Source organism: Jaculus jaculus, chromosome X (assembly GCF_020740685.1).
Source record: "Jaculus jaculus isolate mJacJac1 chromosome X, mJacJac1.mat.Y.cur, whole genome shotgun sequence".
Classification (NCBI taxonomy): domain Eukaryota; kingdom Metazoa; phylum Chordata; class Mammalia; order Rodentia; family Dipodidae; genus Jaculus; species Jaculus jaculus.
In genome coordinates, this window is record NC_059125.1 from 116,588,635 (window position 1) to 116,603,182 (window position 14,548).

At 44.2% G+C, this 14,548-nt stretch overlaps 1 protein-coding gene across 3 annotated transcripts in view; it reads right to left on the reverse strand.

Annotated features, from left to right (window-relative positions):
• The window catches only part of Lamp2 (lysosomal associated membrane protein 2), a 67,672-nt gene extending 54,902 nt beyond the window's left edge, over positions 1 to 12,770 (reverse strand). For all 3 annotated transcript variants that reach the window (XM_045140309.1, XM_045140311.1, XM_045140310.1), the window contains exon 1: positions 12,580 to 12,770. In XM_045140309.1, the coding sequence (XP_044996244.1) occupies positions 12,580 to 12,643 (64 nt within the window). In that variant the 5' untranslated portion in view covers positions 12,644 to 12,770. The remainder of the gene's footprint in view (positions 1 to 12,579) is intronic.
• Positions 12,771 to 14,548: the final 1,778 nt, after the last annotated feature.

A 14,548-nucleotide genomic window follows, 5' to 3' on the forward strand; every position in this document is an offset into this window, starting at 1 on the left:
CGGAAAATAGTCCAGCCAGGGTCTCTAGGTACTGCAAACTAACTCCAGATATATGCACCCCCTTGTGCATCTCACTTACCTGAATCTTGGGGAACTGAATCTGGGTCCTTTGGCTTTGCAGGCAAGTGCTTTAATGGCTAAGCCATCTCACCAGCCCTTTGTTTGTTTGTTTGTTTGTTTGTTTGTTTGTTTGTTTGTTTGTTTTTCGAGGTAGGGTTTCACTCTAGCCCAGGCTGACCTGGAATTCAGTATGGAGTCTCAGGGTGTCCTTGAACTCACGGTGATCCTCCTACCTCTGCCTCCCGAGTGCTGGGATTAAAGGTGTGCGCCACCATGCCCGGCTCACCAGCCCTTTTTATTGTTTTTGTTTTATCAAGCAGGGTTTCACTGTAGCCCAGGTTGTCCTGGAACTCACTCTATAACCCCAGGATGGCCTTGAATTCATAGTAATCCCCCTACCTCTGCCCCTGAGTGCTGGGATTAAAGGCGTGTGCTATCATGCTAGCTTTAACACTGATTTTCAAGTTCTCTATCCAAAGACACAAAAGACCTGCTTGATTTTTAAACTTTTTATTTTTATGAGAGACAGAAATAGAGATGAAGAGAGGAAGAAAGAAAGATCAAGAGAGAATGAGAATGCCAGGGCCTTCAGCCACTGTAAATGAACTCCAAAAGCATGCAACACTTTGTGCATCTGGCTTACATGGGTCCTGGGGAATAGAACTTGGGTCCTTTGGCTTCTCTTGACCCCAGAGCTTCTTGTAAAACATCATTTAAGGTTTACAGAAGAAAAAATAAAGACAGCAAGTTTGATCTAGTTCACTATCCCATTCCCCAGTGCCCACTAATTAATACCATCAACAAAAAATTATTAAAGATGGGGCTGGAGAGATGGCTTAGTAGTTATAGGACATGCCTGCAAAGCCTAAGAACCCAGGTTTGGTTCTCCAGGTTCCATGTGAGCCAGATACACATGGTGGCAAATGCATCTGGAGTTCGTTTGCATTGGCTAGAAGCCCTGGCACGCCCATATTCATCCCCCCCCCCCCGACTGTAATAAAGAAAAATAAAGTCTTTAAAAAATTATTGAAGACGGGATGAAGGGATGGCTTAATGGTAAGGCATTTGCCTGCAAAGCCAAAGGACCCAGGTTCGAGTCCCTAAGATCCACATTAGCCAGATGCACAAGGTCGCGAATACATCTGGAGTTGATTTGCAGTGGCTGGAGGCCTTGTCGCGACCGTTTTCTCTCTCTCCCTCCCTCCCTCTTTCTGTCAAATTAATAAATAAATAAAAATAAAATATTCTTAGAAATTAAAAAAGTATATTGAAGTTCTACCACTAGGCCTGGTGCTAAGTAGGCCATGGGAAATAACAGCAGTTAACATCATCACCACTTACACTCATACCCTAAGAGAGACTTGACTAGAGCTAGCAGAATGAAAAGAACGAAAAATAAGCTAATATAATAACCTAAGAGTTTTGGAAGAACAAGGTGTATTCTTCCCAAATGATCATAACATGGCTGGTTTCCTTCTAGCACCAAGGTCAATCAACATACCAACAAAGGTCCCCAGCCAGCATCATCATTATCTGCTTCATTTTGTTTTTCAAGGTAGGATCTCACTCTAGACCAGGCTGACCTGTAATTCATCCTGTAGCCCAGGCAGGCCTCTAACTCCTACCTCAGCCTCCCAAGTGCTGGGATTAATGGCATGTACCACCATGCCCAGCCACTATCTGAAATTATTTTATTTACCTATTAGGCTATCTTCTGATACTCCTAACTCTGCCTCCCAAGTGCTGGGACTAAAGATGTGCACCCAAATGCTTCATATTCTTTATGGTGTAAATCACTATCTGAAATTATTTTTGTTTGTTTGTTTGTTTTTCCAGGGTAGGGCACCACCACTCCTGGCTAAAATGTAAATTCTAAGCCGGGCGTGGTGGCGCACGCCTTTAATCCCAGCACTCGGGAGGCAGAGGTAGGAGGATCACCGTGAGTTCAAGGCCACCCTGAGACTACAGAGTTAATTCCAGGTCAGCCTGGACCAGAGTGAGACCCTACCTCGAAAAACCAAAAAAAAAAAAAAAGTAAATTCTATGCAAGCAGGATTTCAACTTTTTTGTCCATTGCTTTCTCCCTTTCTTTTTTGTAATTTTTTAAAACATTTTTTAAATATTTTATTTATTTATTTGACAGCGAGAGAGAAAGACACACACACACACACACACACACAAAGAGAGGGAGAGAGAGAGAGAGGGAGAGAATGGATCTACCAGGGCCTCAAGCAACTGCAAATGAGCTCCAGACACATGCACCACCTTGTGCATCTGGCTTGCATGGGTCCTGGGGAATAGAACCAGGGACCTTTGGCTTTGCAGGCAAATGCCTTAACTGCTAAGCCATCTCTCCAGACCCCCGTTTTTGTAATTTTTTTTTTCTTATTTATAATCATGGATGTTAATTAAAAAAAAAAACTATATTTTTTTTCTTTTGATTTTTTGAGGTAGGGTCTCACTCCAGCCCAGGCTGACCTGGAATTCACTATGTGTCTCAGGATGACCTTGAGCTCACTGTGATCCTCCTACTTCTTCTGCCTCCCCTCTCTTTTTTTTTTTTTTTGTTGTTGTTGTTGTTTTATCAAGGTAGGGTCTCACCCTAGCTCAGGCTGACCTGGAATTCACTAAGTAGTCTCAGGGTGGCCTTGAACTCACAGCGATCCTCCTACCTCTGCCTCCCAAGTGCTGGGATTAAAGGCACGCACCACCACACCCGGCTGCAACTCAATTTTTAAAAATATTTTATTGATTTATTTGAGAGAGAAAGAGAGGCAGGTAAAGGGAGAGACAATGGGCATGCCAGGGCCTCTAGTCACTGCATGTGCTACCTTGTATATTTTGCTTTAGGTAGATGCTGGGAAGTGAAACTTGGACCCCTTGGCTTTGCAGGCAAGTGCCTTAACTGCTAAGCCATCTCTCCAGCCTTCTTTCTCCCTTTTGTCTAGCAAACTGGCCAGGCCCCAAAAGCTATTCAATAAACATGTGGGAGCTGGGCCTGGTAGCACACGCCTTTAATCCCAGCACTTGGGAGGCAGAGGTAGGAGGATCAGTGTGAGTTCAAGGTCAGCCTGAGACTACAGAGTGAATTCTAGGTCAACCTGGGCCAGAGTGAGACCCTACTCAAAAAACCAAAATAAATAAATATAAACATGTGTGGGAAGAAGAGGATCCACCAGTAAACACTTATCAGGTTTTTCTCTCCAAGAAGAGCCAATAAACTTTACAAACATATCTCACCCAACCCTTTAAAGAACAATAGTCAAGCCCAGCTTGATGGTGCATACCTATAATCCCATTACTAGAGAGGCAGATAGGAGGATTACTGTTAATTTGAGGCCAGCCTGGGACTACAGAGTGAATTCCACCTCAGCTTGGGCAAGAGACCCAACCTCAAAAAAAAGGCTGCTGGTGGAGCTAGGTTACAATTCTGAGGTTTTGCAAAGTGAGGATGACAGTGCTACAACATTAATAGTAATAATAGCATAAAGGCAGGCGCTGGGAAGATGTTTCAGCAGTTAGAGGCACTTTGCTTTCAAAGTTGGCCAGCCTGGGTTCACTTCCCAAGCCACTCACATAAGCCAGACACAAAAAATGGCACAAGTGGGTTTGAGAGATGACTTTGGTTAAGACATTTACCTGCAAAGCCAAAGGATCCTGGTTCGATTCTTCAGGACCCATGTCAGCCGGATGCACAAGGGGGTGCATGCATCTGGAGTTCGTTTGCAGTGGCTGGAGGCCCTGGCACTCCTGTTTTCTCCCTCTTTCTTTCTCTCACTCTGCCTATTTTTCTCTCTCAAATAAATAATATATATTTTTATTTATTTATTTTAAAATGGCACAAGTGTCTGGTGTTCATTGGTCAGAGGCCTTGGCAAGCAAGCATGCAAATATATTTTTTTAAAGATTTATATTTATTTATTAGAGACAGAGGAGAGAGAGAAAATGGGCGTGCCAGGGCCTCTAGCTCCAGACGTATGTGCCACCATGTGCATCTGGCTTACGTGGAACCTGGAGAATCAAACCTAGGTCCTTGGGCTTCACAAGCAAGCACCTTAACTGGTAAGCCACTTCTACAGCCCTCAAAAAAATCTTTATTGTTTTTGTTTATTTTTATTTATTTATTCAAAAGTGACAGAGAGAGAAAGAGGCAGATAGAGAGAGAGAATGGGCACACCAGGGCCTCCAGCCACTGCAAACGAACTCCAGATGCGTACAACTCCTTGTGCATCTGGATAACATGGGTCCTGGGGAATTGAGCCTCGAACTGGGGTCCTTAGGCTTCACAGGCCAGCACTTAACCACTAAGCCATCTCTCCAGCCCAAATAAATCTTTAAAAGAGCATAAATTCAGGACAGACCTTCTCCTTTACTGGCATCCAGAAACACTAAGTACTAGGTATACAAGACAGGTACTTTACAAATGCCTACTAAGTTTACAAAACCTATTCCTGATGTACAATTTTGTGCTTGTCTGTCTGTCTGTCTCTCTCTCTATATATATATATTTCAAATAAAAAAAAATAAAGTCCAGGGGCTGAAGAGATATCTCAGTGGTTAAAGGCACTTGCATGCAAAGCCTGCTGGACTGGGTTCAATTCCCCAGTACCCACATAAAGCCAGATGCACAAAATGGCACAAGTGTGGAGCTCATTTGCAGCAGCTAAAGGCTCTGACATGCCCTTACTTCTTCCCCCTCTCAAATTAATGAAAATATTTTTAAAAAGCAAAGTACAAAATCCACTAAGGAACTGGACACTTGCTACATGCCGAGGAGTACATGGCACTTGGGCAGATACATCAAAGCCAGAGCTAGCAGAAATGGAGGCAGCTGTACAGAGAATTTTCATGTATCCTGAAACCTTTTAAAAGTTGGAACCTTGAGGACTGGAGAAGATGGCTTAGCAGATAAGGCTTTGCCTGCAAAGCCAAAGGACTCCAGTTCAATTCTCCAGGTCCCATGTAAGCCAGATGCACAAGGTGGTACATGCATCTGGAGTTCATTTGCAGTGGCTGGAGGCCCTGATGCAACCATTTTCTTTCTCTCTCTCTGAACTTCTTTCTGTGTCTGTCTGTCTGTTTGTCGATCTCTCTCTCAAATAAATAAAATATTTAAAAGAATTGTAACCTTAGGGCTGGAGAGATGGCTTAGCAGTTAAGGTGCTTGCCTGCAAAGCCAAAGAACCCAGGTTCGATTCCCTAGGACCCACATACAGCATCTGGAGTTTGGTTGAAGTGGCTGGAGGCCCTGGTGCATTCATTCTTATTCTCTCTAATAAATATATATTTAAAAGAAAAAAATGGAATCTGGTCAGTAGTAGTTGATCCAAGCACTTGGGAGGCAGGGGTAGGAGAATACCTGTGAGTTCAAGACCACCCTGAGAATACATAGTGAATTTCAGGTCAGGCCGGGCCACAGCAAGACCCTACCTCCAAAAACCAAAATAAAAAATGGAATGTAGCCAGGCATGGCAAGTGTATGCCTTTTATCCCAACAGTGGGAAGGCTGAGGTAGGAGACTGCCATGAGTTTGTAAGCCAGCCTAGAGCTACTGAGTAAGATCCAGGTCAGCCTAGGCTAGAGTAAAACCCTGCCTCAAAAAAAAAAAAAAAAAAAAAAAGTAAAGAGCCAAGAATGTTGGTGCATGTCTTTAATACCAGCACTCGGGAGGCAGAGGTAGGAGGATCGCCATGAATTTGAGGCCACCCTGAGACTACATAGTGAATTCCAGGTGAGTCTGGGCTAGAGTGGGACCCTACCTCGAAAAACCAAAATAAAGAAAGAAAGAAAGAAAAGTAAAGAAAAAAATATCTAGCTAACATTATAAAATTTCATCTTGCAGTCTTTCTGAATTGGTAGGTGGAAGGAATCATTCTTGGATATACTCCAAGAGGATGGATGCAGCTAGTCTAGATCAATAAATAGCAAAGTAACAGATGAGCTCCCGGCTTCTTTCTGTGCTAAGTTTTGCCTTCATACTTCTGTAGTGAGCAAGAGCTGCATTTTGTAAAACAATAATAATCATCATCATCATCGTCATTAAAATAAAAAAACAAGCCAGGCGTGGTGGCGCACGCCTTTAATCCCAGCACTCGGGAGGCAGAGGTAGGAGGATCGCCATGAGTTCGAGGCCACCCTGAGACTCCATAGTGAATTCCAGGTCAGCCTGGGCTAGAGTGAGACCCTACCTTGAAAAAACAAAAATAAATAAATAAATAAACAAAAATGAAAATAATTTAATAAAACAAAAGCCGGGAGGGAATTACCATGGGATATATTTTGTAATCATGGAAAATGTTAATAAAAATTTTAAAAAAAGCCAACAAGTCAGACCCACTCCACAGGAACGAATACATGCCTGAAAACCTAGTCAAAAGCCTGTGGCAGGGGAGGTCATGAATCCTAGGTGGGTTAACGCCTGCTGTCTGGCTAAATGCATGTAATATGCCCACCAAACTACCCTGCAAGTACTTTTCTTAATGTTTATAACCATAGATTAATGCTACTCTAATTTTTTTTGGGGGGGGATTTTTGAGGTAGGGTCTCACTCTTGTCCAGGCTGACCTGGAATTCACTATGTAGTCTCAGGGTAGCCTCGAACTCATGGCGATCCTCCTACCTCTGCCTCCCAAGTGCCGGAATTAAAGGCATGAGCCACCACGCCCAGCTAATGTTACTCTTAATTGTGGTTACATAAGCTTCTCTTTTCAAATGACAGTGACCACTGAAATGACTCAAAAGTCACCATAGCTGGAAAGATGTCTCAGAGGTTCAAAGATCTGGCTTGCAAAGCCTACTGGCCTAGATTCAAGTCCCCAGGACCCACATAAAGCCAGATGCACAAAGTAGCACATGTATCTGGAGTTCATTTGCATGTCCATACTCCCTTTCTCTCTCTCTCAAACAAATAGACAGACAGACAGACACAGATAGATAATACATGTGGTAGTTGGTCCCCAATATACTCAGTGTTTTATTAATTTGTAGCTTGGATCTGAAGCCACCTGGCTGGTGGAGTGGTGAAGGTGTCACTTAGGGTCCAGCCCTAAGATGTGGTGGATCTGTAATTCCAGTCTAAAGATATGCAAAGTGTCTGGAGTTCTTGAAGTTTTTTTTTTTTCTTTCTTTCTTTCTTTCTTTGGCTTGTTTTGCTCTGTGTGTATGTGTGTTTGGTCCTCTAAGAGCAGGCCAACTTCTTCTGCCATTATGGAACTTCCACTGGATCTGTAACCTTCAATAAATATTTCCTCCTCCATAAAAAAAAAGTCACCATAGTAGGGCTGGAGAGATGGCTTAGTGGTTAAACGCTTGACTATGAAGCCTAAGAACTCTGGTTCGAGGTTCGATTCCCCAGGACCCATGTTAGCCAGATGCATAAGGGGGCGCACGCATCTGGAGTTCTTTTGCAGTGGCTAGAGGCCCTGGTGTGCCCATTCTCTGTCTGTCTCTCTCTCTCTCTCTCTCTCTCTCTCTCTCTCTCTCTCTGCCTCTTTCTCTCTCTCTGTCGCTCATAAATAAATAAATAAATAAATAAATAAATAAATTTTTTAAGATGTCACCATAGTTGCCAGGTGTGGTGGCGCACACCTTTAATCCCAGCACTCAGGAAGCAGAGGTAGGAGGAGCGCCATGAGTTCGAGGCCACCCTGAGACGACACAGTGAATTCCAGGTCAGCCAGGACTAGAGTGAGACCCTACCTTGGAAAAAAAAAAAAAAGTCACCATAATGTTGAGAAGTGACAATGGAGTGTTCAGCACTTAGACATTTCTATCACACCCTCCAAGGCTCAGGGTCCATTGCAGAAGAGGTGGTGGAAAAAATGTAAGAGCCAAAGGAAGGGTAAGAGTCCTTGCCATGAACTCTTCCTGACACAAAATGGCCTGGATATCCATGATCTCCCAGTGCCTGTTACCACCTACACAGGACCCTCATAATAGGAGGAAAAGAGGATGACATGAAAATAAGAGACTAATTGAGGGCTGGAGAGATGGTTTAGCAATTAAGGTGTTTGCCTACAAAGCCAAAGGATCCTGCTTCGATTCTCCAGGACCCACATAAGGCAGATGCACAAGGGGGCTCATGCATCTGGAGTTCCTTTGCAATGGCTGGAGGCCCTGGCACACCCATTTTCTCTCTCTCTCTCTCTGCCTCTTTCTCAAATAAATTATATATGTGTGTGTGTGTGTGTGTGTGTGTATGAATGAATGAATGCATGAATGAAAACAAAGAGACTAACTGAGAGGAGTGAGGGGAGGAGGGTTATGATGGAGTGTGGATATGTGAGGGGAAACTGGAGTTGGGGAGGGAATTATCATGGTTTATTGTCTATAATTATGGAAGCTGTCAATAAAAAAAGTCTTTTAAGCCGGGCATGGTAGTGCACACCTTTAATTTCAGCAGAGGTAGGAGGATCGCTGTGAGTTCAAGGCCACCCTGAGACTACATAGTGAGTTCCAGATCAGCCTGGCCTAGTGTGCAACCCTACCTGGAAACAAAAAACAACAACAAAAAAAAAAGGTTTTTAAAAAGCTAACAAGTATGACAACTGTCAGTTTTGCTCACTTTCTCTGAACAATAACAGTGTTGTTTTTGTACAGAGATTCAACTGGCAGGAAATTACTGCTTAATGGACGCCTTTGTCAGATTTGTTCCAATCACTGATAAAGGTGCTTTCCACTGTAAACAAGCCTCTCTGAGGGTCTGTCAGCCCTCAGCAAGTACTCCACAGTACTGGAGAAGCTTAGAAGGAAGTGTTCACTCAAAGCCTCATAGGCCAAATTCAGAAATACTACAAGCGAGTTCCTTTACCATCCTATCCACAGAGTTCCTCACAGAGTTTTGCCCTTATGTGAATTATTTTAATTTTAATTTAATTTAATTTAATTTAATTGAGAGAGAGAGAGAGAGAGAGAGAGAGAGAGAGAGAGAGAGGGAGAAAATGAGCATGCCAGGGCCTCTAGCCATTGGAAACGAACTCCAGCCATCTCTCCAACCTGGCTTTATGTGAAATCTATCTATTGGCAGTCACTGTTTTAGAAATTAAAACTGAGAAAAAGAAAGAAATTAAAACTGAGGAGGATCGCCGTGAGTTCGAGGCCACCCTGAGACTACATAGTGAATTCCAGGTCAGCCTGAGCTAGAGCGAGACCGTACCTTGAAAACAAAAAGGAACTAAAACACAAGTACATCAGAGTCATCAGGGTGTCATCACAGAGCCTCTGGAAAACAATACTGTACACAAGTGAAAGGGGAAAGTGAAAAGGAGAACCATCCTAGTATTGCTCTGGAAAGTTAACTCACAGGCCTACTTAAAAAAAAGGTCCTTCAGAGGGCTGGAGAGATGGCTTAGCGGTTAAGCGCTTGCCTGTGAAGCCTAAGGACCCCGGTTCGAGGCTCGGTTCCCCAGGTCCAACATTAGCCAGATGCACAAGGGGGCGCACGCATCTGGAGTTCGTTTGCAGAGGCTGGAAGCCCTGGCGCGCCCATTCTCTCTCTCTCCCTCTATCTGTCTTTCTCTCTGTGTCTGTCGCTCTCAAATAAATAAATAAATAATTTATAAAAAAAAAAAAAGGTCCTTCAGAATTACCGGTTAGCTAACCAAAACTCCTTCAAAGCTGGGTATGATGGCTCATGCCCTTAATCCCAGCAAGAGGGAGGCTGTGGTAGGAGAACTGCTGTGAGATCAGGGCCAGTCTGGACTGCAAAGGGCCAGATCAGTCAGGGATAGTGACAATGCCTTTAAAAATCAAAAGATAAAATAAAATAAAAGCAAGGTGTGGCAAAGCACATACTTTAGTCCCAGTCCTTGGGAGGCTGAAGTAGGAGGATCCCTGTGATAAGATTGTCATGAATTCAAGAACAGCCTTGAGCTACAGAAAAAAAAAAAATGAGGAGCCAGGTATGGTGCTGCATACTTTAATCCCAGCACTTGGGAGGCAGAAATAGGAGGATCACTGTGAATTCAAAGCCACCCTGAAACTACATAGTGAATTCCAGGTCAGCCTGAGCTAGAGTAAGACCCTACCTGAAAAACAAAACTAAACAAAAAAGAAGGCTTGAGAAGTGGCTTAGCAGTTAAGGCACTTGCCTGCAAAGCCTAATGACCTAGAATGGAGTCCCCAGTACCCATATAAAGCCAGCTGCACAAAGTGATGCATGCATCTGAAGTTCATTTGCGGTGGATAGAGACCCTGGTATGCCCATATTCATATTCTCATTCTCATTCTCTTTCTCTTTCTCTTTCTCTCTCTCTCTCTCTCCCCCCCCTTGTAAATAAATAAAAATATTTTTAAAAAAAACAACAAAATCCTTGAAATACTATGGTTCCAAAATGAGGGTTTGAGGGCTAGAGAGATGGCTTAGAGGGTAAGGTGCTTGCCTGTGAAGCCTAAGGACCCACATAAGCAGATGTGCAGGGGGACACATGCATCTGGAGTTTTTTTTCAGTGGCTGGAGGCCCTGGCGTGCCCATTCTCCCTCCCTCCCCCCCCTTTTTCTCAATAAATAAATAAACCGTAATTTATTTAAAAAGAGGTTTTGGGCTGGAGGAATGGCTTAATGGTTAAGGTGCTAGCCTGCAAAGCCAAAGGACCAAGGTTTGATTCCCCAGGACCCACATAAGCCAGATGCACAAGGTGTCATATGTATTTGGAGTTCATTTGCAGTGGCTGAAGGCCCTGGCATGCCCATTCTCTGTCTTTCTCTATCTTCCTCTTTCTCTCTCTCTCTCTCTCTTCCTCTTTCTCTCTCTAACAAATAAAAAAACAAAAGAGGGTTCCTCACCCTTGGCAGTGCTAGTTTGTGTGTGTGTGTTTTATTTTTATTTTATTTATTAACAATTTTTATACATGGATGGAATGCATTTTGATCATAATCATCCCCCATTACCTGCTCTTCTCTCTCTCCCTCCCACTGAACACTGGCAGGGGAAACTGATCATTCTTTGTTGAGAGGGGCTGTCCTGTACCTGCAGTAAGTTTAGCAGCATTCCAGGTTTCTTCTATCCACTAGATACCAAAAGCAACCTCCAAGAGTGACAACCAAAAATGTCTCCAGATATTGCCAAATATCCCCTGGTTGAGAACCCAGTGTTCCAGGATACTGACCTACTGAAATGCGAATTACAAAATGTTCACCACTCTGACTTCTTAGACCCTTCCTAATATGTCTATGTAGACCTCACTCCTATCTGGGTCTGTTCCTCCTGTTCTTTTATTAATAAATAAATAAATAAATAAAGCTCCAAGCTGGTCATGGTGACACACGTCTTTATTCCTACCACTAAGGAGGCAGAGGTAGGAAAATCACAGTGAGTTCCTGGCCAGCCTGGACCAGAGTGAGATCCTGTCAAGAAAAAAAAAAAACTAAAAAGAATAAAGCAGAGCCAGGAGTGGTGGCACATGCCTTCGGTCCCAGGCAGAAAGATAAGAGGATCACCAAGAGTTCGAGGCCACCCTGAGACCCTGGGCTAAAGTAAAATCATACCTGGAAAAAAAAGGAAAAAAAAAAACTCCAAAAGGGGGGGGGGCTGCTCAGATGACCAAAGCTCGCCTTGAGGTCACAGTGGACTCACTGTCATTGGGGGCAGAGCATAATGAGCCAACATCCCGCCCCATCCTTAGGATGTTACCTATCACTTAAGACAGGAATAAACTAATTGTATGATGAAAAGGAAGAAAAGAGCTTGTCCCAAGACAAGCAAGACACATACAAAACCCAGATACACAGCGACCAAAAACTCCCAGATCTGGCAAGTTCTCCCAACTTAAGCAACTGGGGATTTTTCTGTCCCAGTCTAACTGGGAGGAAGTAACAAACCAGATAGAAAAATCGAGATCCTCCACACCTCCAAGTAAGATATTCGTTGCCCACCAAAGTTCTCAACCTATTCCTTTAGTCTCCTGACACTGGGTCCAAGTTTTTCTCTCCTGAAAACTGCTCCAGTCGCCGTACATGCCCTTCGCCCTCGAAACTCTTTAGACCTAACACCCATCTTGCCTCATTGCTCATTTCTTCAATCATCCTTTCTCCCCAGCCTGAAATTCCTAACTCCAGAACCCCCAACCCTACCTGTGCCCCTCGGGCTGCACCGTACTGCCCGCCTGCCGCCCATACCCTCGCCCACAGCGATTACACAGGTACAGTGTCTTCCGTTCCAATTTCCTTTCTCACCCCGGAGCTTTTCCACCACCTTCAAAACTCTCCACTCACGAAGCCAAGCCTCCCCCCAGTCTGTCTCTGGCAAGTTGCTCTTTCCAACCCGATCTCTTCCTGCCGACTCCCTGGGCGTCCGCCCCCGCTCATTACCCCGGGCGACTCTCGGGGGCCCTCCTTCCCCGCCATCCCACGGTCAGGCCTTCTCTAGGTCACTGTCCGCCACCCAGGGGCAAGCGCTGCCGCCCAGAGTCAGCTGCTCAGTTGTCCCAACGCTTCCGCGGGACCAGTCTTTCAGGTTGGGCCTTTGAACCGGCGCCCCGGGCCCAGCCAAAGACACGAACCGGGAGGGCCAGACAACTCACCCAGGAGGAGACCCAGCAGAACGAGACCCAAGCCCGGAACGGGAGACAGGCGGAAGCACATCATGATCCCGCAGGGAACCAGGCAGAGAAGGCGGCGGCAGGGAGCGGCAACACCAGCAGAAAGGCTCTGGCTGGAGCTGGGGCTAACGCACAGGTGACCACTGCCCCCAACGCTGCAAAAGCCAGGAATCGCTGCTTAAGCCCGAGTCATAAGACCAGGGGCGGGGCCCTTTCTTGCTTTCAGCCAATCGCCACGCTTGGAAGCAATGCTAGGGGAGGTGATGCAGGAGCCGGTGGGCGGGGCGACCACGCCCTGGCTTTTTGGTTCACAATCATTATGATGTTCCTAAGAGATAGGCGCGCAGGGCGTTTTCTAAGACTGAGAGGAGGAACTTTTGAGGCCTGTAAAGAGACGATTATTTCTATTCCCAAGTCAGTGAAAAAAAATTTTTCCTGGCATCCAAAATGTTGCTGGTTATTTCAAAGTAATGCATATCGAAATATGGTACATGATTATTCTCTAAACACTATGGTTACCTTATAGTTTATGCTCTGGGTGAAACAGGAAGCTAGGGGGTAGTATGGAGTCACTGACCACCAGAGCAGAATGTGCTTAAGTTCACCAAGTTACGACACCCTGTTTCTCAGATAGGGAAATCGAACCCAGAAAGAGGAAGTATCTGTTTTTAAATACAAGGAGAGAAAAAAAGTGAGAGAAATATAACAGGGATAAACGGAGATAAAATAAAGAATATCCCTATTGCTACCCACAGACAGACAACGTTAACAAATATATATCTCTCAATATATTTTTACTAGGCATATATATAAATAATATCTAACAAGTTCATACTAAACATAGTATCTGGTACACTTGCCAAGTGAACAGTAAACAAAAACTAAGTCAACAGATAAAAATATCCAACCATGAAAAGCAAAAGTTGAAATAAAGCACTGACGTTCAAATGTTAGTTTTAAGAAAATCCACTCAGGGGTTTTAAAAATATCGATTCTTCCACTCAGGGGTTTTAAAAATATCGATTCTTCGCCAGGCGTGGTGGCGCACACCTTTAACCCCAGCACTCGGGAGGCAGAGGTAGGAGGATCACTGGAAGTTCAAGGCCGCCCTGAGACTGCATAGTGAATTCCAGGTCAGCCTGGGCTAGAGTAAAACCCTACCTCAAAAAAACAAAAACAAACAAAACACACATACACACATCTTATTTTCCAGAAATTCTAAAATAGAACGCTTACAGTTGTTCTGCAAATCTGTTCTTTTTTTTTTTTCTTGTTTTGAAACTTCCAAGAACAGAATGCAGGGCCTCAGACATGCTTGTCAAGCACCCTACCCCTGAGATACATCCCCATCCCTTTTTTAAAATTTTTATTTAGTTTATTGTATTTGAAAGAGAGAGGATGACTGTGCCAGGGCCTCTTAGCCATTGCAAGCACCATAATGGCTAAGCTATCTCTCCACCCACCCCCTATCCTTTTTACGTACCATGTTTATTTTGAGATTGGGGTTCACTAAATTGTCCAAACTGGCTGTGAACGCACACTGTAGCCCAGACAGAATTTAAACTTGTCAACCCCTTGCCTTAGCCTCTGGAGCACTTTGGATTACAGGCCTGCACCACAAGTTCTTGTTTATTACATTCTTAAATGAGCACTCCAAGTAATTCTGATGTTGTCAAATCATTTAGTGCAGGAGATATTAAAGCTCAAGTTCAATCTAAATAAACTTGGACTTGGAAGGTGGGAATGCTCAGTGAATTCTCAGAAAGTCCATGCAACACTTATGTGTAGTTACCTGAGCAAGTTTATATATTTAGCTAAGTCTCAAATGGGACTGCACATTCCCAGGTGGTCTAGTGGTTAGGATTTGGTGCTCTCAAATGGGACTGGTAACTCTTCATTCTGGCCTGTACTTCAACTCAAACATTAAGAATCTCTGACCTCAAACTGGACA